Source organism: Chiroxiphia lanceolata, chromosome 21 (genome assembly GCF_009829145.1).
Source record: "Chiroxiphia lanceolata isolate bChiLan1 chromosome 21, bChiLan1.pri, whole genome shotgun sequence".
In the NCBI taxonomy this organism is placed as follows: domain Eukaryota; kingdom Metazoa; phylum Chordata; class Aves; order Passeriformes; family Pipridae; genus Chiroxiphia; species Chiroxiphia lanceolata.
The window spans coordinates 2,959,240-2,981,267 of NC_045657.1; the positions used below are offsets into that span (position 1 = coordinate 2,959,240).

The window sequence follows — 22,028 nt, forward strand, 5'->3', positions numbered from 1 at the left end:
CCAGAGGTATTCATTAACCTTTTGGATTGCTTGTAGAAAGTTAATGTTTCTTCTATCTCACAACTACAAAGTTTTAAGGAATTACTCAAATAATGACAAGTAATCAAAAAGAAAACGTTTTCTTAAGTTTTATTGTAACAACTGTAGTTACAGCCAGTGAAACTGCATCAGTTGGACAGTGGCTGCACTGAAGGAACACCTTTACATTTTTAGCTTAAAAACTAGTTTTGTAGAGAAACTGCTCTGCCTGTTTATGGATGAGAAACAGTCCCATGTTACAGGTGTAACATAGGGATAGTATCCATTAAAAATGAACATAATACTATTCTAGCTGTTTGCTAAAAATATAAATAATGAGTTCAATATTATGGCCAAGCAACACTGCAATTGATATTCTTCAGTGTCATAAATATTCCCTCTTTGTGGCACTGGGTTATCTCAAACAAAGGAACAGCTGGGTAAAATCCACCCCCCTGGCTGCAAACACACCAATACATTGGAACAAATAAATAAACTGAGCAGAAACGGGCCTGAAAAGTTAACTTTTGAAATATTTAACATGTGAAAATAAATAAGCAACTCTCTATTGTTCGCTGTTAATTCTTCTATTAGACTCTAGACAGTACCTTGAGCTTCTTACAACTTCCCTTTCTTCTCCTGAAATGAAGAAAATAACAAAGTGCTGAATTAATATAAGTAGTTGTGACTATTTTACGTATTATTTTTATCCACAGATTTTTCTGCAGGTGGCATAATTTAGGGATAAGAGTGCCTCTTAAAAATATAACTGTAGTGGATTCTGTCACATTATCTTCCCACCTCATCTGAAAACACCCACCTCTTTTCTGCCTTGCCTCAATTTCTTGCCTTTTAGTTTTATTCTTGAACTGAAACCAGTTCCTTTGAAGAGTTTGACATGCAATGTGCCTTAGTGTTCAGATGTGAGACCAAATACTTAAGAAATACCTGCACAAATTCAAAATATCATCCCAAAGATGACACATTTTACCACACAGAATTTCCCTGGAACAGTCTCTTTCCACTCTGTCTTTTGAAAGGAAGATTTTCATGTTTGCAGATACAATTATGTGAGGCTGAATTATCACAAGGTTTGAAAAATTAAAAAGCTTATACATTAATAAAAGAAATGGTGGCAAGAATGGTATGTTCCTGCCTCATATAAAAAAGCAGCTACACGTCAAAACATGTGTTCTTAAAATAGCAGCAAAGACTGTTTATAAAAAATTAAGGTAGTTCTTGTGGTCTCATGAGGATCCTTGAAGATTGTTGCTCCCACAGCACGGAAAAATAGTCACTGAGGTAAAAATAAAGCACTAAATCTATTTTCAAAGTCCTGCACAAGCACAGATTTATCTGAGGACCGTGGTACTGCAGCCAGGAGGACATCACTTACCAGGAGCCATAATGAAAAATACCAAGTGGTTTAAATAACTTAACATCCAAATTAGCAAATGTTGTGCCCTGACTGAAAAAAACAATCACTGCTCACTTTTAAAAAATATGAACCAGCATTCATTAAAACAGGTAATTCTTTGCAAGAGTGGGAAGACCCGAGTTCATGATTCCATCTACTGCAGTAAAGGATAAATTGCTGTCCCTGGAGGGTGGAAAAACGGGAAAAGGACTTTGTTCTGGTCACTCCCCAGAGCTGTCACTGGGTGCTGAAAAGGGCCAGGAGGGCTGTACAGTCTGTGCCCACTCTGGGGCTGTTGTGGTCGCTATAAACAGGAAATAAAATCTCCTTTTGGAACTGCATCTGTCAAGATCCAACCTCGAGAGATCTGCCCTGCAGTCCCAACCTGGTACCATGGGTGGTATAATGATATACTATTATTATCAATTAAAAAAATCAATATCATCTTTCTACTCCTCAGCTGGTCAACCTTTAGTAATGTCTCAGAGGGATTTTTTATTGATCCCAGACACCACACTTCTTTTTTTTTTAAACCAGTGATAAGAACTGTAGCAGGATGAGGACACTGCCAGTGGAGCCATGGCACTCCTGTGGCTGTTGTCCCAATTCCACAGATGTTCCCTGACACATATTTACAACAAGGAAAGACTCCACTTCCTGACCACAAACACCAGCAAAGAAAACTGCTGTTGGGGTTTTGCTAAAACAAGCACCATTCTCACCTCCCAGAACAGCCCCCACTTTGTTTTGCTGAGGTAGCTGGTAGACTCTCCTTCATTTTTTTGTTCTAAAGAAGTTAACTGCACCCTCAGAACACAGGCAGGAAGGGAGACAAGGGAACAGAAAAATGCTACTCACTCAAGATGATGACACAAACCATAGGAGCACTCCGGTTTCACGGTCCATGGGCAGAACCCCATTTATTAAACATTATAAACTCAGCAATGTACACCATTTCCTATATACAAATCAAGTTTATCAATTTAAAAAAAGTGCTGTTTGAAATCAGGTTTTATTTAAAGCACAAGGTAACTGGAATTGCATCTTAATTGGAAGTGAATCAGTTCACGAGTTGTACTGAGGACACAGACACAGCGACAGGGGCACGAGACACCTTTAAAGTCTTAAATGTTTGATTTACTGAAAACTTGGAGGAGAAACATTCAGCTTTTTATACAAACAGTACATAGTGCTTCCACCATCTCTAGGAAAATTAAGTATACAGTTTAATCCTTTTAAAGCAAGGTACTCAGAAAACTTCTATTTTAAAATACCAGCCTACTGACCTATTCCAAACAAAAGGCCCAAATCCTGCAAAGGAATCAAGGCAGACCGAAGGATAAGCCTGTGTAGAGGGACTGCAGGCACTGAGCTAAGTAAAAAAACCCACTTTTCCAAAGTATCCTACCACAGAATGGAGATGATTTAACACACTGACCTTTTAAACAACCCGACCAACCAACTCAAGGACTACGAAAAGGCGGCCGGACAGTAAGAAATGCCAAGTGAGCACTATAAACATGTTTAAAACGTAACTGCACAACAGCATAAACACACCAAGGATGTTGTTTCTTTCTCTACATGCCACAGTTACTCGTTCTACTCTATGCTACGCTGCATTTTGCCACTATTCTGCATCACACCAGGGACACCATGAGACACTGGATCCGGTCTTGGCTGCTGCTGCTGCTCCAGTTTGCAGTTTTAAGGCCAGCCTCGAGGAAGGCTGAAGTGACTGAGAAACAAAGTGATGCTAAGTGGTGGTTTGGCTGAGAGAAGTTCTGCAGAAGACGAGACAAAGAGAGTATCAGATCAACTCACAGGGACAAGATGTAAGAACAAACTCCTCGAAGGACTTCACTACACACAAATGAAAGAACGACCAACAGCTCCAGCTCACACTTTTTTTTTTTTTTTGAATTTTCAGTGAAACCAGTGTGAGGGCACTTTTCTTTTTTTTTTTTGTGATATAAATGTGCTACTTCAATCCTGTTTAAAGTCAGTACAAATAAAAAAGATAGTGGTGAAAAATTGCTTTATTCTGGCTGCTGGAAACGGAGGCAGAGGAAGAGCCAGTGTGAAAGAACAGTGCTGAAAATATCCGTGGCGTTTACGTCGGGACTTCCTACAGCAAACCCAGCTTTGCTCTATTGCACAAAAACTGTCAGTGAAAAGTTCACAGAAATGTAACATCTCAGAAACCACTTCTGAAAAAGGAAAGTAAGGGCACTCAATTCCAGAAAGTTCATTCAGGAAACCAAAAGCCATCTCTGGGTAACTGCAGGGCATCAATTGAGGCTAATGAGGAGTTGTTTCAGCCTTGCAGGCCCAATAGTATATAAATCCAGAGAAATCCAGGGAAATCATGTTGTCTGAACAGACAATGCTCCTTCACTTGTCTTAGACTGCAATTGTGCTTGGAATCATCTGCTAGCAGGAGGTTTTAGGTATTCAAAAGGACTTCCAGCAGCTGCTGAGATCACTTTACACAGGACGTGCGGAGAGACTGATCCACTTTATTTACCTGAATTTGCATTTGTATCTTCCAGGTTGGATCTCCACACCCACAGCTGGCTGTGCTAGAATTCTGCTCAGGGAACAACCCCCAGAGTCCTCAGGGGAGGAGGACTGAGACCTCAGCAAAAAACCAGGACACAGGATTGTCCTGAGGCAGCTGGAATGTGACCAGTGTCAGAGAATCTGCATTGCTATCCAAGGCTGTGTTTTCCTGGGATCTCTTAACAGGTTGCCAAATATATTCTGTGTGCAAACAGGTTCCCCTTTGATAGGTGATCAGAGGCCTCATAATTTAAAGTGTGATTAGCCAGTATCTTATCTACAGTAACTAGAGCTTCCTGTAGTAATGTAAGCCCTAAAAATCATCATAAAAAATATTTCCTTAGAGCACTTTAAATAATTTACAAAATTCTACAAAAACTATGTATGTTTATCCACGATATCCCTGTTAAATAGAAGCATTTTCACATTAGTGTGTGTATGACATACAGGTAACAGCATCTCCTACTGTCTCTCCTTTCCTGTCTCAAGTTTTATCAAGGTAATTACCATGATAGATATTTTCTAAAAAGACTGTTACTGTAAAAAGAAAGTGTACTTACACATTTGAAACCTTTTTTTCCAAGAGGGAATCTGGGCAGTCCCCTGCAGATAGGTCAGTAAATTTTGCACAGGTTTTGGCTAAAAATTCCTGCCCCTGGTGCACTTCACTAGCAGCTTCCCTGTTCTGCAGGACAGGTATTTTTCCTTCCAAATTGGAGCTGGTTACTTGCCTTTCTTCCTGCCTGTCAGCTTTTTCTTCCTTAATGCACATCTGCACACTGTTATCTGCACATGCTCCTCCACTAGTTTTATCCACTGCTGCTGCTGTCCCATTTAATTCCTGCTGTGGGCAAGCTAAAGTGGGATCTGGCCTCTTGTCCAGGGGGTTATTCCCTCCCTTACTGCATGCCTGTGCACTCTGCTGAGCTGTGTCTCTGCTAATTTTATCTGCTTTTCCAGCTGCCACGCTGCACTCAGGGCGTGGGGGATCTACATTTGAATCAGCCCGGCTGCCCGTGTGGATATCTCCTTCCTCCATCCACACCTGTGTGTTCTCAGCTTTGGATGTTCCTCTGCAAACCTGATCTGCTTTTAGTGCTGCCTCACTCTGTTCCTGAGAGGAGAGGCTCAAGTGAGAATGTGTTTGATCTCCTGAGGCATCAGCCTTTCTGCTGCCCTCGGCTTCCTCTTTGACACACAGAGGAGCAGCCTCAACTCCTGCACAGGTTTCTGCTACATGGGGACTTGACACTCCCACAGTGACTTTCTGAGAAGAACTGGATGCTTTTATTGCTGTCGTACTCTCCCCACTAAATTCACCTGTTGGCAAGGGGTTAAGCACATCTGTATCCTGGGAAGCTGCCTCCACTCCCAGCGTGCTGTTCTGGGCGAGCAAACTCTCTGCTTTCTGCCTTTTGTTCAAAAGCATTGATTTCTTCCTGTCCCGGGCGTATTTTAGACCTGCAATAAATTTACTGGAAATTTTTAGGTGAAAGGTGTTCTTTCTTTTAGATCTGGGCTTTGCACTCATCACTTTTTGTACTTTACAACCTTCATTTTTGCTGGGTTTAGGGGGCTCTGTTTTGTGGACATTCTTTTTACCTGTTGCATTCCCAGGTAACTCACCAGCACCACCTTTAACCCCCCCCACTCCTTGCTTAGCTTTTGACTGACCAGTAGCATAAACATTCTCTGCAGAGGAAGCACATTTCCCACTGCAATATAACATTGCACTTTTCCCTTCTGTTCTCTGGGAGTTCCTCAACTCCTCAGTTTGCTGAGGTACCTCAGACTTTTTACTCTGACCCGGCACGAGGTTGATCTCGTTCTCCACCGGCTGCTGCTTTGCTTTTCCTCTATTACCAGTTTGTTTGGTTGCCCTAAATAGGTCTAAATCATCTTTTTGTATCTCTGAATTGCTTGCAGAGTCTTTGGCCTTTTCTGCCAAAAACTTCCTGATTTCCTGCTCGATGCTGTCGTCGCTGTCCACTGAGCTGCTGTCCTCGGTGTGACACACAGCTGGGAAAGCACATTTTCTATTTTTAGCCACCCGCTGGTTCGAAACTGGTTTAGGTTTATTCCCTTTTTTAAGCTGTAAGTTAAACTCCAAGTTTTTCATGGTTTCTGGTTTCTCACTGGGAAGTTTGATGTTCATGCTGTCTGAAGGGTTCCTCACTGCGTTCTCTCTCACAGCTTTCCTGGGTTTTGAGAGGCAGCTTTTCAGCAGTGCAGGATTTTTACATTTCCACTCGTTTTGCTGGAGGCTGCTGAAATCATCCAGCAGCTGAGCTTCTGTCTCGCTGAATCTGACTCTCTTCTTGCACTGAGATTTTTGGTCCTTGGACTTCTTCTTTAGCTTTCTTTTTGACCGTAGCAGGTCCTTGATAGCACTATCAAGGTCCTCATCACTGTCCAGAGAACTGCTCTCATCATCCGACCCCTCCCTCTCCAGAGTTTGGGTCGTATTTTTCACGAGTTTTCTTGTGCTACTCTGAACCTGCAGAAAAGGGTTGACAGAGTCCAAGGCCACACATCTGCCATCAGAGCCAGACAATTGGGGAGACACGAGCTGCTGCTGCCTCGTCTCTGTACTGCTGAGGTTCTGAGCATCACAGGGTTCTGCAGGGCTGCTCGGGGCACACTCCTCTTGGAGCACGGGAAATTTCGAGTAGTTACCTGCTTGGAAAAGTCCCATCTGCAGCTGCTCAGCTGGTTTTGATGCCCCTTGTTGTGCTGTTCTGCCTTCCCTTTTAAGTCTCCTTTTCCGACTCAGCGACAGCTTCAGTGTTTTGGGGAGAGAAGGCTCCAGGGTACCGGTGAGGCTGTTTTGATCGGAAGGCAGAGGCATCTGGATCGAGCGTGACAGGCTGGGAGGCTTTGCTCCGAGGTTTTCTGACTGTGCTTTCAGAGCCAAAAACGCCCTGATTTCCTGCTCTATACTGTCATCACTGTCCACAAGGCTGCTGTCGCTTTCACAACGGGAGGACGAGAGAAGCTGGGGAGGAAAGAAGGAGTCTGCACCGAGGGATTTGTTGTCACTTCCCATTTGGGATGGCATGATTGTTTTGGAAATATCAAGGATAGCTTCTGCACACATGAGCTCTGCAGATGTGTCTGCTCTGCAAGAAGCCTGCAGTGTGAGCTCACAAGCAGCGATCTTGTTTTCTGGAAGTGCAAAATGTCTGGCTTTTTTCAGTGGTTTGAACAGCTTGTTAAAGTCATTGCTGGTGCTTTCTAATCCTGCTGACTTGGAATTAATTTCTTTTCTCTTGTTGCTTATAGGGCTTTTACGGATTTCTGGTGAGGCACTTTTTGTGGAGCTAATTGTCAGGCTGGCAGAAATGTCCGCCATCCCCTTTGGATCAAATTGTTCCCTCTGCAAAGGGACACAGTCTGCTGCATCACCTGCCTCTTTCCTGATTTTCTCCAGCTGGTAGAGCTGAATGGCTTCTTCAATGCCATCATCACTGCTCGAGTCAGATGTGTGCATGCTCTCCTTGGTAAGTGCTTCCCTTGGCTCCCAGTAACGAGCTCCACTTCCCTCATTCTGCTCCAGGAGCCAGGGCTGGCTGGCAGTGCCCATTTCCAGATACGCTTGGTTCACCTGGCTGAACTCACTGGGCTCTGCTTGGATTTTGGACTGCAAACACTTGGACTGTGTGCTGGATTTCTGCAGCTTGGGATGGTGCCTCAGGAGCAGCGCCTTACAACCTCGCTTTATAGCACCACAGTTCGTTCTGTTTGTCGTTTCTTTGCTGCACTTGAGGACAGATCTCACCCGGGAATCCTTTTTATCCCCCTCGCTAACACATTTACTAATTTCTTGCTGCTTCTTCTCATTCAGGAACTGCACTATTTCAGCTTGAATGCTCTGTTCAAAAGAGTCATCGCTGCTGATGCTCTGAGGGGAAGCAGGCTGGAGCCTCTTCCCAATTCCCAGGTGGTCAGACAGGTACTCTTCAGAGAGCATCTCGGCTTTAAATTTCACAGGGAGGAGGTCACCAGCCGTTTTGTTCTGCGAGAATTCTCTCTTAAACCTTTTGTCTCCGCTTGTAGTCACGGAACACTCCGCATTCCTTGGCAAGGACTGGTCACTTTTGCCTTTTGCTTTCAAGTACTCCTGGATGGCCTCCTCTATTCCTCGGTCCACAGAGTCATCGCTGTCAGAATCGAGCAGGAGGGTCCCAAACTCCACATTCTCTTCCACTTCAGTGTCATCTGAATCCTCAGGGCATCCACACTTGGTATATGGAGGCTGCTTCTGGAGCAACGGGGTGCTGGATGTGACTCTGTTACTGGTGCCTTTTTCTCCCTTCTGTTTCTTCTGCATAATACAACCACACTCATTGTTCATACCCAGGGCAGACTCTTGACTCTGCAGGTTGTTTATGATCATCTGAACTTTTGCACTTACACAGGTTCTCGTGACGTCCCCGTCAGATTCAGGGAAGCAAACGGGATATCTACAATTCCTTGCTGGTCCAAAGGACTCCCATTTTGTCTGAAGAGCTACCAAAGGAGGAGCATTCATAAGGAACATTCTAGCAGGCAACAGCAAAGTCCACGATGGAACAGTTTTTCAGACTGGTCTCTCTTCCATCCTACAACAAGGGAAAAAAAGGAAAATATTTACTATTATGCACATACCTTCTAGAAATTCCATGTAATAATACTGCTAACATAAACAGCAAATTATTAACACACAGAACTACTGTGCCAGATAATCACAGCAGTCAACATCACTTCAGCAGGTAAATCAGTCACTGCTGCCACCAGGGATAAGTCAGAGCACTCGTCATTTGTGGTTTGTAGTATTTTCTGGCACAATCATAATCAAATTCAGGTAATTATCTCCACTTCTGAAACTCTTTCTGCACTTCCCACTCCCTTTTGCATGTAGATGTGGAGCAAGTTGGACAGTGATCCGAGGTGGTGGGGGACAAACCAACTCTTACTCAAAGAGCAGAGTAACTGTGTTAGCAGGAGGCTGGACGACAAAAACTCAGAATGTTCCGTGATTCTGTGAAAACAATATCCCAAAATAGCTTTTACTGGTTCTGGCTTGACATTAAACATGCACAGCTGAGGGACTTGGGGCAGCTCGGAGAGAAGGAAAGGGAACTTATTTCTTCCTGAAACACACTACACAGCAATAACCCCAAGACATCAATCATCCTGCTTCACTGCAGGATAAAAGCCCTTGGCAAACACAGATCTTTAGGAGTGTGCAAAAGCAGGATAGAGATGACGAACTATTCTTTGTGTTACAGCAGAAACCCCAGACAGAACAAAGCTTTGTTTCGTGGAAGGGTGAAAAAAAATCCAGAAAACACCAGATAACACCCCAAAGAGTTCTCCACCTCCACGTGGCCCTCATGAGAGCTGATGGTTTCACCTGCAGCATCATTTGGTAGGACCAAAACAGTATCTGGTTGGCACAAGGCAGTAATTCCTAAAAAACTACAGCAGTTGGGTATTTCTTCAAGCCCAGGCTCCACACAATCACAGCGAGCCCCGACTGGAGAGTGGCACTGGACTCTGTGGAACTACAGTTACCCTCTTTTCCCTCTGAAACCTCTCTGACCTTGCCCTCGTCAATTATTCTCCAGTTCTGGTTTCAAATTAATCAGCGACAATAAATATTTTAAAGAATTAACGCTTCTAAACTCTTTGAAACTTCTGTTTATTTACTACTACTGAGTGTAAGGTAACAGACAAGCAGGGAAGACAATTCTTTCTTTTCCTCAGTGGTAATTCACCTCAAAACATCATCCCTGTAGAATTAAAATTTTAAGTATAATGATCAAGGCCATCCCTCCTCGCTGGGTAGTACCTGGAGCAACACAACATATGCTGTTTTAACTTCCACCTTTTAGTCATATGAAGATAGTTTGGATTTATTTCAGTTCTACACATGCCAGTAAAGCCAGTGCTCCCAACAGAACCTGTATTTGACCATGAATTAACTGAAAGCACCCAAACCCCCTGAATTTTAGAACTACACAGCTGAACACAGCTTCTAACGCAGCCTCTGACACGTTCAGTAGGGCAAACATAAACTAAAAACATTTTTTCGTTGTAATAAGCAGCTAAGGATCAAAAAGACAGAAATTAGAATACTTCATTATCTTGAAGAAACGCAATTAACACACTCAAGCTCCCGGCTTCATCAAAAAAAAAAAAAAAACAAACCACAATGTATTTCCTATTAACCTATTTCCACAGTTTTCAGAGAAGGGGCAGGTGCCTTTTGCTGTTCCACACCTGGGTTGTGATTGTCCTGCAAGAATTACATGGGACTGAGGTGAATTTTGGTGCCACTGCACAGCACCAGGGCACCCAGCGAGGCTCTGAGGGGGCACCCACCTGAGGGCACCCATGGGGGCTGTGAGGGGACTTCCAGGGGCATTGGAGGCTGTGGGAGGGGGGACGTGAGGGGACACTCGCCCAGGGGTCACTCACCGAGGGTGTGAGGGGACATGAGGGGACACTCACCAGGGACAGCACCCAGAGAGGGTGTGAAGGGAAATGAGGGGACACACATTCAGGAGGAGAGGGATAACCTCTGGAACTTTGTGAGGGGAAATGAGGGGACACACATTCAAGGAGGAAGGGGGATAACCTCTGGATCGCTGTGAGGGGAATGAGGGGACACCCAACGGGAGACATCCACAGGGGCTGTGTGAGGGGACATGCCAGGACACACACCCGGGGGCACCCACAGAGAGTGTGAGGGGACATGAGGGGACACACACCCGGGGGCACCCACAGACAGTGTGAGGGGACATGAGGGGACACACACCCGGGGGCACCCACAGAGAGTGTGTGAGGGGACATGAGGGGACACACACCCGGGGGACAGCCACAGAGAGTGTGTGGGGACATGCCGGGACACACACCCGCGGGCACCCACAGAGAGTGTGTGAGGGGACATGAGGGGACACACACCCCAGGGGCCGCTACAGAGGGTGTGCGAGGGGACCCGAGGGTCCCCATACCTCGGGGGGCACCCATAGCGGGGCTGTGCCGGCCCCCCCACCCGCGGGGGTCGGCCCGCAGCCGCCGCACGCGGGACCCCCGCGGGGCGCCGCGCCCGCTGCCCGCGGCCGGCCGGGCCCTGCCCGCGCCGCCATGGCTCCCCCTTCCCGCCTTCCGCCGCCCCGCTCCCGGGGCCTCCCTCGGCCGCCGGCCCGCGCCCCCCGCCCGGCGCCCGGCGCTCACCTGCCGAGAGGAGGCCGAGAGGGGACGGGGGGTACGCGGGGCGCGGGGAGGGGGAAATCGGCGGAGCCCCGGCCGGGCTGCGCGCTCCGCCGGGCTCCGCTCCGCCGCTGCCCGCCGCACTGGTGCAGGGGCGGGCGGCGCTTCCTTCCCTGCCCCCGGGGAGCGGGAGGCATGCGCCGCAGGGCTCCGCCGGGGAGGCGGGGAGGGACCGCACCGCGGCCGGGGCACAAAGGCAGGAGCGGCCGCTGCGGCCGGGAGCCGGCGCGGAGGGGAGGGAAGGAGGGAGGGAAGGGAAGGGAAGGAGGGCGCCTGGAGCTCGGTAACGATCGTAACGGAAGGTCCGCCGGCGGAGAAGGGGCACCGCGGAGCCGCGGCCTCCGGCAGCCCCCGGGGTGGGCTCCAGACGCTGGTCCAGCAGCGCTGAGGGGCTACGGAAACACCAGGGGGAAAGAGCAAGATACGTGTGAGATAAGAGTCGGGGGTAATCCATCCCGCCCCCTTCGGGGTGCCAAAGTGGGGGAAACTCGAAATATCTGCAAAATGCGACACTGACCGTCCCAGGCGCAAAGTTTGGGGGGTGCAGAACTAGAACTGAGGCGCGGAGAGCCGAGGCCTCTGCTTCCAGCAGCTGGAGCAGCCGGTGCTTTGGCTCGTGGAGTTGTTAGAGCTTTCACGCGGAGAAACAGCAAAGTTTTAGTGCTCTAATTCATTCCTGTGCATCCCAGGCTATCCCCGAGGATGCGCTGCCACCCCTGTGCCGGCATCCTTCCTTTCGGGATACCCGTTCCAACCTGCTCGTTCACTAAAACACACGCAGAGTGAGTCATAACTCTCAGTCTATAAATCCCCACAAGCATTTCCATTCCTAGTTGCTGGCAAACAAAAAGGCAGTGCCTCGACGCAAGGTGCTGCCCGTTTTTGCTTTGTCAGTGCGTTGTTTTTTTTTTCCCTCTGTGGGTCTTGAACACACCTACGACGCTGCAGAGGAAACCAGTGTCTTTTGCCAAAATCACAGGAAAAACGCTCGGGCTGGGAGATGTCAAATGAATGGCAGAGGGGGACAGCAGATACAAAAGGTCCCAGGCTGAAAATGGGCTGACTGAGAGTGTTGTGCTCTTTTTGTGTTCACTCTGTGGCAACACATCACAAGATGACATATGGTGAGTGCTGTGGGACAGATTTCCGCCTGTTTTTATCCCAGAGGTTCTTGGGGAGCGTGTGTATTTTCAGGCCCTGATGAACTGTGTGCTTTCCTGGTCTCCAACTTCACATTCTAATTTTTTTACCCCCCCCAAGAATCCTCTACCACCAAACCAAGTCTGACCTTGGAGCTGTGGGACAGGACCGTGTTTCAAAGCATCAGACACAGTTACAAACTCATATTAATGTATCTCCTGCTCTTACAACAGATAAAACAGAGCCGATAAGACATTTGCCTGTGTGTTCCTGTCCCTGGGATATGTAATGTGCTTTTGTATTCTGAACTGGCTCGCTTGAACGAGGCTGCTGAAAACAGCAGAGCCAGCATCTGTGTGCAGAAGGAAACAATGAACTTGCTTTTCTTTTGCTGCAGAATTGCAGCCTGGAGGTGAGGGAACTTTGCTCTGCTCACCATATTCCTCCCAATGCCACGGCAGGGAAAAGAAAGGGCTCTTGTATTCATGTATCCTCTCGGGCCAAGTCAATTTACATGTGAATGCACTTTTAAAATAAAATTAAAGTCAAAGCTATGGCCAGAAGCCTGATAAATGTTTTTGTGCACATGCAGTTGCTTGGAAGGGGGGAGGCTGGGTGCTGCTGGAGAGCTCTGCTGTCGCCAGCCGAGGTGGCACTCATGGCTCTGCAGAGCAAGTGGCCCCCATGTGCCACTTCGACTTGAAAGAAGAACAGAACCTCTCCCTGAGGTCCCATTAGGGATGATTTGTCTTCCTGATCCATAATCTTTGCGGAAATGAGAGCAGTGGTCCCCATCCCTGTGTCCCCTCTGGACTGATGACAAAGTCACGAGCACTAACTGGACCCCTTGTTAGGATGGCTGGAATGGCAGGGAAACATTCATGTTCCCGAAAAGAAACATCTCCCCTGACCTCCGAATCTTCTCATCCCATTTGCAGCTTATTGCAGGGGGGAAGAACAGGTGGCTCATTACAGGTGGCTCAGGGTACCTTAAAAGGCTGTGGGTTATCAGAGGCTGAAACCAGACCTCAGGTGATGGTTTTTGTTATTTTTTTTTTTCCAGCAAGAGAAACGACAAGATTAAAACCAAAATAGTAGGAATAGAAGGGCTCACCTCGGAGTTCTTGTTGTCGTGTAACCTGTGGCTTTGTGGCCAATTACAGTTCCTACATGGAGCCGTGTTAAAACACTGGGCATGTCTGCTGTGCTGCTGCTTCCTTGGGAATATGAGGCATAGCCATGCCTGGGACATGAAGGAAGTCCTTTCCTCTGCTGGTGGCAGTTTTGCATTCCTCAAGCACATAGCTGAGTTTTAGGGCAAATCTGATCCACAACAGTGCAATCCTGCTATGATCACTGAGTTTTTGGTGGAAGAAGCAGCGAGGAAAGGAGGTGGACATGGAGTCCAGGCTGAACCTTGATTTTCCCTGACCCCAAGTATTTGGGGTTTGTATATCACTTCAGGACACCCAGTACTGGACCAGCTCCAACGTCCCCCTGCCACGTTCAGCTCCTTCAGTTTAATCTCAGACAATTTCTTAGATGGAGAACAACTGCAGCATGTAGGAACATGGCAAATTGAAGAGCTTAGTTGTTATTTAATAAATGCCAAGGAGACTCATGAGGCCTTGAAGTTATAATAGAAAGATCTAATTTAGGAAAAAAGGAAGAAAGATGCCTGTGAAAGCTGCCAGAAAGCGGCGCTGGGTATTGAACATTTCTATTTACCCTCTGAAAGGAGCAGAGATGGTGTGAGCTTCCTTACAGCAGGGCTGGATGCTGCCCAGGGAAGCAGCACCAGGGGCAGGAGGAGGTCTGAGGGCAGTTCTTGGTGGAGCTCAGTCCTGGAAAGCTCTACTGTGTCTTGCCTTGGGAGACACCGTTGCTGTAAATGGCCTTTGGTTGACAGATTTTTTTAAAGGAAAGAAACCCACCGGCTCCCTGAAGCAAATGAAGTTGTATGTATAGCACAGAGGCAGGTTACAGAATGCATTTAATGTTTTTGAGTCAAATCTGATCAACTTCCCATTCTTCACTGACCACTATACAAAGTGTAACTGACGGTCTCTGTGGGGCACAGATCATTGCTTTGGAAGATATCCCTTTTCCACAGTAATTCCCAGAGTATCTGGCATAAGAACACAACCTGAGAAACACACTTTAGTGCCAAGAGGTAACCCTGGCCTTTCCTTGCTGTCATAGGGCAGAGACCTCTAAAATTTCAGAGGAAATTTTGAAAGGTGTTTTCAATGGGAACTGTAGTGACAGGACAAGGGGGAATGGCTTCAAACTGAAAGAGTAGGTTTAGATTGGATACTGGGAAGAAGTTCTTCCCTGTGAGGGTGGTGAGGCCCTGGCACAGGTTGCTCAGAGAATTTGTGGCTGTCCCATCCCTGGAAGTTTGGATGGGGCTTGGAGCACCCTGGTCTAGTGGAATGTGTCCCTGCCCATGGCTGGGGGTGAGACTGGGTGGGCTTTAATGTCCTTTCCAACCCAAACCATTCTATGATTCTAAGTGATAGCACCTCTCTTATATTCTGTACCTGGAACCTTCTAATAGTTTTTGTATGACTCACTCCTATCTAGGTTAAATTATAAATTTTTCATGTTTACAATCATCAACATGGGCCGTGTAGGCTTTTAAGAGTTTTCTTTACACAAATCTCCCCTTTCCGTCCACCTCCGCAGGCTTTGCTCGGGGGCAGTGCTGTCTGTATTCCCACAAGGACATTTCCAGCTGGATCCTGTGCTTGTCACAATTCTGCTTGTGCCCATTAGGTGTCAGACTCCTATCGGCTCAGTCTCTGGTTTCTGGGATTTCGAGGAGGATATGAGGATATGAGGATATGAGAATATGAGAGCTGGTGTGGCATGTCTGGGGTGTCAGCTGCTCTCTTGCCTATGGCTCCTACCCAGAAAGGACAGACTGGGTGATGTGGTGCTCACTGGGCCACCGAAGGAGACTTTCTGCTGGCCTTGGCCCAGGCTTTACAAGCTGGGATTCCTCCAGAGCCACTGCTCATCCCAGGGCTGCAGAATGAGCATCCACAGGCAGCAACTCCTGCCCCAAAGCTGCTGGGTTTTGCAGCATGTTTGTGTTTTAGATCTCATCTAATTACATTCCTCAGGTCAGCTCTTTCGGTTCCAAAGCTCCTTCCTTCTACTTTTGGCTCTGCAGGGTCACCGAGGCACTGCCAGAGCAGTGATGGGCCTCTTTCCACCTTGTCCCTCATCCTCTTGGGATGAGCAGTTGGAATTTAGCGTTGATAGTTGGTGCCAAGCCCTGCCAGCAACATGAGTGCAAGGTGAGGGGGCAGCTCGGATATTTCCTGCATCTCAGGGCTTGGGGAGCTCTGCTGAACACATGGGGATTCATTCAGAGACAGAAAGTCCTTTTTTACTTTTTAATGAACCATGTGCAGAGTTTCCCACAGCAACACTTTGATTTCAGCCACGAGCCAGGATATAAACACGGGCGTTAGGTGCCACGAGCCAAGGTGGATGGTGATGAAAAGGGGTCTGTGAGCTTTAAAATGGCCTATTTAAGGGGCAAGATCAAAGATGCACCGTGGGATAGAGACCTGCCCTGCTACAAGAAGAAAAACCAGAATGAAACAGAGATGCTGCACTTGCTATATATTTCAAAAGAAAACTGTTCTGCTTTGACTTTGTGCTGCAATTGCTGAGAGCTTTAAGGGGGCTGGGGGAGGGAAAGAAAACACATCGTGCTCCAGCTCCCCTCATTACTGCTCCTCTGACTCCTCTGCTGAGGAGTCCCAGCACAGTCAGGGACTTGTCCATCTGCAGTTATCAGGTCCTGAATTTACAGAGCACCTTTTCTGCCCGGCTGCTTGCCCAGGAGCATCCCTGCAGCCCCTCATGAGCCAAAGGTCTGCTGGATTACCTTCGTGGAGCAACTTCTGAATCTCAGCAGAGGCATCCTGAGCACTGTCCCAGCCCCCATTAGCTCCAAGCCAGTGTTTTTAAGAGGCATCTTCCCATATAGGAAAGCTTTTCAGATCACCTTCAAGGAGTACTCTATTTTTAGCATCCATGGACTCTCTTGGCTGCAAACAAGCAAAACCTCTCTGCAGTGAATTCACAACAGGGCACTGGCAGGTGTTCAAAGTCTCCCTCTGGAGCAGGTTGAGCCCATGGTGCCACTACAGGATGCTGCCTGTCCAGTCGCCCCAAGTTGGGCAGAGGGACTTACAAGGGCCAGGGGCCACAGCCCATCCATTTCATTCACTGTCACCTTTGCAATTGCCAAGTGCTCTTTGCACAAACAAGTTTTGATTATGGATTTGCAGACAGCTGCTACTTGGCTCAGTGGCCAAAATGTTTCCTTAAACAAGTTTTGGATCAAAACAAAGATCACCACTGTTTTGAATTTTCACCAGACTGAAAAAACACGCTGGAATGGGGGAGTCTGTGAAATCCTTTGGCTTGGGTTCTTCTCCAGCAAACCAGCACAGAATGAATCCCCCTCAGCAGAGCAGCCGTGCAGAGCCAAAGCCTCCCCGCTGCTCTGGAGGGTGAAGGGACCTCCCAGGAGAAGTTTCAGGCAAACTGGGTATTAGTTATATTTGAAGTATTTGTTTTTTTCCTAGTCCTAATTCTGCTCTCCCAGTGGGCCAAAGGCACCTCCCAGTGCTCCAGCCTGGGGAGGGGGAGGGCAGGAGCCCTGACTACCCCTGATTTGTGCAAGATGCAGCTGCTCACACTCCACATTCACATCCCCGTGCACTCTTGATTTTTGTGGGGCTTTTAGGGCATGGCACGTGTCCAGTGATGGGAATTTTGGCTTAAGTGCAGTGTCAGATTCACTCTCCCATCCTGCAGAGCTGTCAGGGATGGAGGAGTATTGACTGGGCACTGCAAATGCCTCCAGTGCAACAGATCCATAATGGCTTTGGAAACAGAGCACGAGATCAAAAGCTGTCCTTCTAGTAAGTGTTAATAAAACATGGTATTTAGAGAGGTGCTTTCTCCTGGATGAGGTGTGTGCTGCTGGCATTGACAATCTTTTAAAGTGTTTCCTAATCCTGATATTGAATTCCCTGGCAGTGGTCTGAGCCCCTTGGAGAATGACCCAAACCCTGTGTGATCCATTCAGGATCCAGCCAGGGGTGCTGGCTCCGTGGCACCAGGAGCTGCCAAGCTGAGATGACAGTGTGGGGCTACAAACCCTCACCCAAAATGTGGATCACAGAGCAGGTCCAACGATGTACCAGTACCTGGCACTGCCCAACTTGTCTGGGAGAATCAGAGGGAAGCACAGGCCGGTTCCCTGTCGTGCTTTGCGTTTTGCTCGCTGCATCCTGCGCAATGCGGGGCGAGGGCTGGGTCTGACCCTTGGCCAGGCTTCCCTGCTTGCTTCCCAGCTTGGCTGAGGCTCGGAAAAACCCACGGGCATGCCAGGGAAGGTGTGGAGGCAGCACCTCGGGCGAGCTGTGTGTGCCTGGAGCCGCGTGTGGGCTGGGAAAGCTGGAGCAGCTTGTAGCCCTACGTGCTGCAGGCCAGGAGGAGGGAACCGGCTGCAAGGAGCAAGTGGGAGGAGGAGGAGGAGGAGGAGAAAACTGGGTGTCAGCAAAAGAGGCAGATTGAGAGCTGAGACGTGTTGGTGATTGTATTTGGGATGTGATCAACGTTTCCTTGTGATTTGCACAGTCGGCAGGGGCCTGAGTTGCACGGAAAGAAAATATAAAATCAGTGGGAATGGAGCTCCTACATCCCCTTCTGCTACTGGGGGCTGTAAAGGAGGGTGAAGCCCTCACATCCCATGCAAATCCAAGCATGGGTTCTTCCAGCTCCTGCAGGGCAGGAGGTGGGTGAACTGGTGGGTGGCAGAGTGCAGACCCCTACTCCTGGGAGCGGGGACATCCATGTTTGGCGGGTGCTGCCAGCACAGCCAACCCCATGGAATGCAGCCTCCTTTTCCTCTGGATTCCAGTGGGTCTGGCCCTGATGGTTCGGTCCCCAAATCTCTCTCTGCACAAATCTCCAGCACATGGGAAGAGCTGCTGTTGGCAGAAACCTGCCACTCATTTGGAGTGCTGGGCAGTGGCTTGGCCTCAGCACCCTGGGGAAGGGGGAGCCGGGAGCCCAGAGTGGGAGGAGGGGGAGCTTTTCATCACCCACTCGAATCTCCACCGTGGTAATTCAGATGAGTGTCACTGGCACATCTGTTCAGAGAGGGAGAAGTAATACAGGTCCAGCTGAGCGATGAAATTGCTTTCAGGGCTGTTGATTCCCAGCTCGGGGGTGTGTGGTCAGCTTGACTGCAGACTGGAGATTTTTAATTTAGTTTTCCCCTCTCCTTTGCCCTGTTCCTTGCAGCCAGCAGAGATCAGTCACATGTAAAGCAGGCACAGACAGGATCTTTGAATCCTATTCCCCCTGTTCCCATTCTCTGGGATAGATGGGCCATCTGGGCTCATTCATGAGACCCTGAAATCACTCACACAGCGCCTCGATGAAGGATTTGCAGCTCGCCCGTGACCAGGCTGTCCTGCTCATCCTTTTGCCTGCCTGGGTCTGGGCTCTGCTTGAGGACCCGTTTCTCCTCTAGATGGTGCAGCTGCCATTGGGCACCAGCGAGGCACCGAGATGCAGCCAGACCCCAGCCCCTGCAGCAGAACGTGGGGTGCAGCCAGCCCTGGATTCTCCTCATGACCCTCCCCAGTCTCTCTCAGCAGCAGGATGGGCGCTCTAGGGCATAGCCCCCAACATGTCACCTGCCTGAGGGTCTGTGCCAGGTACCTGTGGAGCATCATTACTCTGCCAGCCTTGGGCATGGAGCTTTTTGGAACCAAAGGAATGAGAAATCCACCTCCTTCTATTCCTGGCGTCTCTGTCCTTGGCAGGGCCCATCCCGGCAGTGCCCAGGGGAGATGCTGGCAGAGCTCAGCGGAAGGCGGAGGAGAGGGGACACATCCCGGGGGTGACCCCGTGCCTGGTGGCAGTCGGGCTGTTTCCGTTCACACCAGGCACAGACCAAGCTGCCTGGAGGAGCCGAAATGCCATCACAGTCTTTTGTTAGAAACCCTGCTCCCCTGCCATCCCCTGACTCATCTCCAGGCGAGGAGGGATGTGCTGCCAAACCCGCAGGGCTGGGCAGGAGAACGGGCAGCTCCAGGCTGGCACACACTGAACCTCATCTTCCCACCTGGAGTTCAACATCTTTGCCCACCTGATGGCAGCGAGAAGGACACACATGCAGATGCTCTTCTCCTCCAGGGCCACTATTCCTTGTAGGAACCATCTCCTTGCTACAGCAGGGATTGTGTCGGGGCAGAGTGAGCTCTGCTGGGTTTGCCAGCCCCAGTGAGGACACCAGTGAGCTGAGCAGGTTGGATTCGGGATCCTGCAGACAGGGGAATCCTGCACAGCTCTCCCTGCAATACTCTCCATTTGTTTGGGCTAAAACCAAATGAATATGACCTTAATGATTTGATCGAAACAATAGGAGAGATTCCAGCATAAAGATTGATTTCCTCCCATTAAGCTTTGCTGGCAAGCTTTAGAGCCTGTATTTTAAATAAATGTTATGGGTGCATTTAAAAACACACCATATGTTCTCCCCTGGATCTTTCTGGGAGCTGCTATAGTGTGGCTCTCGACTGGATCTCCCCCTCCCGGTGCCAAGGTGTGTTTTACCGTGTGCCACCCTCAGTTCCAAAGCTGTGTCCTGACTCCTCCTCGTGCCAGTGAAGAAGCCATGTGAGGAACTCCCTGTGCCCCACAACACGGGCAAGTTTCTAGAAATCTCTGCTGAGTTGCATAATAAACTCTTATTAAAGCTCTGGTGAGCTGATTAACTTGCTGGGGGCCTGCCCTGCATCCCTGCCATGATTCCCACAGCTCTGCCAGCTGCGGCACCACCCTGTTTTTTTGCAAAACAGCCCCCAAAAAACAGCGGCAGCAGGGTTTGGGATGGCTTAGTTCCCCTCGACCACTGTAGGTGGCACTCCGGCCCCACCACCCGCCCGGCTGCCAGCGCTGTACTGATGCTGGCAAGGAGTCAGGGGATGAGCTCGAAGTTTACAGCACATTTTCCCTGCTGACAGATTACTTCTTCATTTCTAAGAGGAGGACTTCTCATTAAGTACATTTTTGACATTTTGTCGAGAGGGGGGAAGCTGAGAGTTGTTTTGTTCAGAATGCAGCTCCGGCTTCACAGGTTTGGGGGCTGTGGGGGGAGTTTTATTATTTTTTGCTTTGGCACCGAAGTCCCTTTTCATAATTATTCAGTTCTGAGCACAATTGCTGCGTATTGGAGACAGACATGTTCCAAACAGAACCCAACTGAACAGCCAGGAGGACTTTGAGGTGGAAAAGCAACAGCTCCCTGTTCCGGCAGCGTTTGGATTTCAATGCTAATCCAATAAGGTTTGATTAAAGTGTATTTTCAAGGCAAATTCAAATCTAACAGCTATTATCATTGCTCTGGGCACTGTGTGAGTGCCTGGGCATGATCCTCGGGGCTGAGGATCACAAGGCATGAAGTTGGTCCCGACTCTGCCAGGCTGCGTGTTGGGGACCTGGGGACATCCCCAAGGGGACCCAGTTTCCCTTGGGCAAAGCTCTGCTCTCACCAGGTTCTCTTTGCAAGATGTCCTAAAGGACAGATCAACAACTAACTTTAGTGTCAATTATGCAAATCAGCCTTGATGGAAACGCAGGAGTGAGGATATTATCACTTTTATTTCTTTCCAGGGTGGGGAATAGCCCTTTTGGAAAATCCTTCTTCTTGCACAGCCACGAACGTTTCTTCCTCTTGGGTTCCTTTCAAGTGAAGAAAATGCTGAGCGAGGTTGTTGCCATAAGCTCCCAGGACATTTTCATTGATCCAAATCAAAGAGCAAGCATCAAAAAGGCACCGTGTGACGTTGTGGATGTATTTTAATTATGAAAAATGTTGCAAGCAGCTTAAAGAAAGCAAGTGCCTCATGAGAGGAAAAGCATTTCACTTCTCTTCTCTCAGAAAACACTTTTTCTCATTATCCAAGTGCTGAAAACGTGCTCTCCTCAGGGGCAAGGACCGTACTGGCCTTTCCCAGCTCGCGCCGAGCGCAACATCAACAAAATTGTATTGAAGTGCCCTGAGATTTTTCTCTCGTGCACTAATTGCCATTCCAGCCTGGACTCTTCCCACCCCCTGTGCAAACACAGGTATAAACCGCCTTGCTTTGCTGCCCCAACAGCGCCCAGCGCTCCTGCAAAGAGGCTGAGCTCCTGTTTAGGTGTTTTCTCCAATAAACACTTTTTCATTGGCTTTGAAAAGCATTTGGAAACCTGGTTTTCTTTCTATCAACAGCTGTGGATGCAGATGCCCTGTTCCTCTTGCTGCTCCCCGTCCAGGATTTCAAAGCTGGGATAAACCCTGAGCTACTGATGATTGAGACCCTTTCCTTCCCTTTGCTGGTCCCTGGGGGACATTGGCCTCGGTGGTGACAGCGCTGGCAGCAGTGGCCACACAGTCTGGAGGCACAGCCTGAAGTGTGATGGGCTCAGGACTGGGATCACCTCCGGGTGATCCACCCCTCCCCAGCACTGCCTGGGTGTGGCTCCTGTTTCACAGAGGTTGCTGGCTCTGGGAAGAACGCCCTTCTCAGCAAAGCTATCAAATCCTTCT

The 22,028-nt window shown here is 48.7% G+C and overlaps 1 protein-coding gene across 4 annotated transcripts; it reads right to left on the reverse strand.

Moving 5' to 3' along the window:
- Positions 1-112: 112 nt before the first annotated feature.
- Positions 113-11,453, reverse strand: PPP1R26 (protein phosphatase 1 regulatory subunit 26). Of its 4 annotated transcripts, none has more exons than XM_032708259.1 (3): positions 11,216-11,453; positions 4,555-8,595; positions 113-657 (listed from the first exon to the last, which is right to left on the reverse strand). In XM_032708259.1, the coding sequence occupies exons 2-3, from the start codon at positions 8,532-8,534 to the stop codon at positions 609-611; spliced, it is 4,029 nt and encodes a 1,342-aa protein (XP_032564150.1). In that variant the 5' UTR covers positions 8,535-8,595; positions 11,216-11,453; the 3' UTR covers positions 113-608. The 4 variants fall into 4 exon arrangements, with proteins under 4 accessions (XP_032564150.1, XP_032564153.1, XP_032564151.1 ...); XM_032708262.1 differs by lacking the exon at positions 11,216-11,453 and adding an exon at positions 10,943-10,957; XM_032708260.1 differs by lacking the exon at positions 11,216-11,453 and adding an exon at positions 10,490-10,742.
- Between the last annotated feature and the right edge of the window lie 10,575 nt (positions 11,454-22,028).

What these genes read in the sequence shown, in the direction of transcription:
- PPP1R26 (XM_032708259.1), bottom strand. Translation starts at nt 8,534, where the DNA reads ATGTTCCTTATGAATGCTCCTCCTTTGGTAGCTCTTCAGACAAAATGG. An exon ending in GAAAAAAAGGTTTCAAATGT is followed by an intron (nt 658 to 4,554) that starts GTAAGTACACTT and finishes TCTTCATTTCAG; the next exon opens with GAGAAGAAAGGGAAGTTGTA.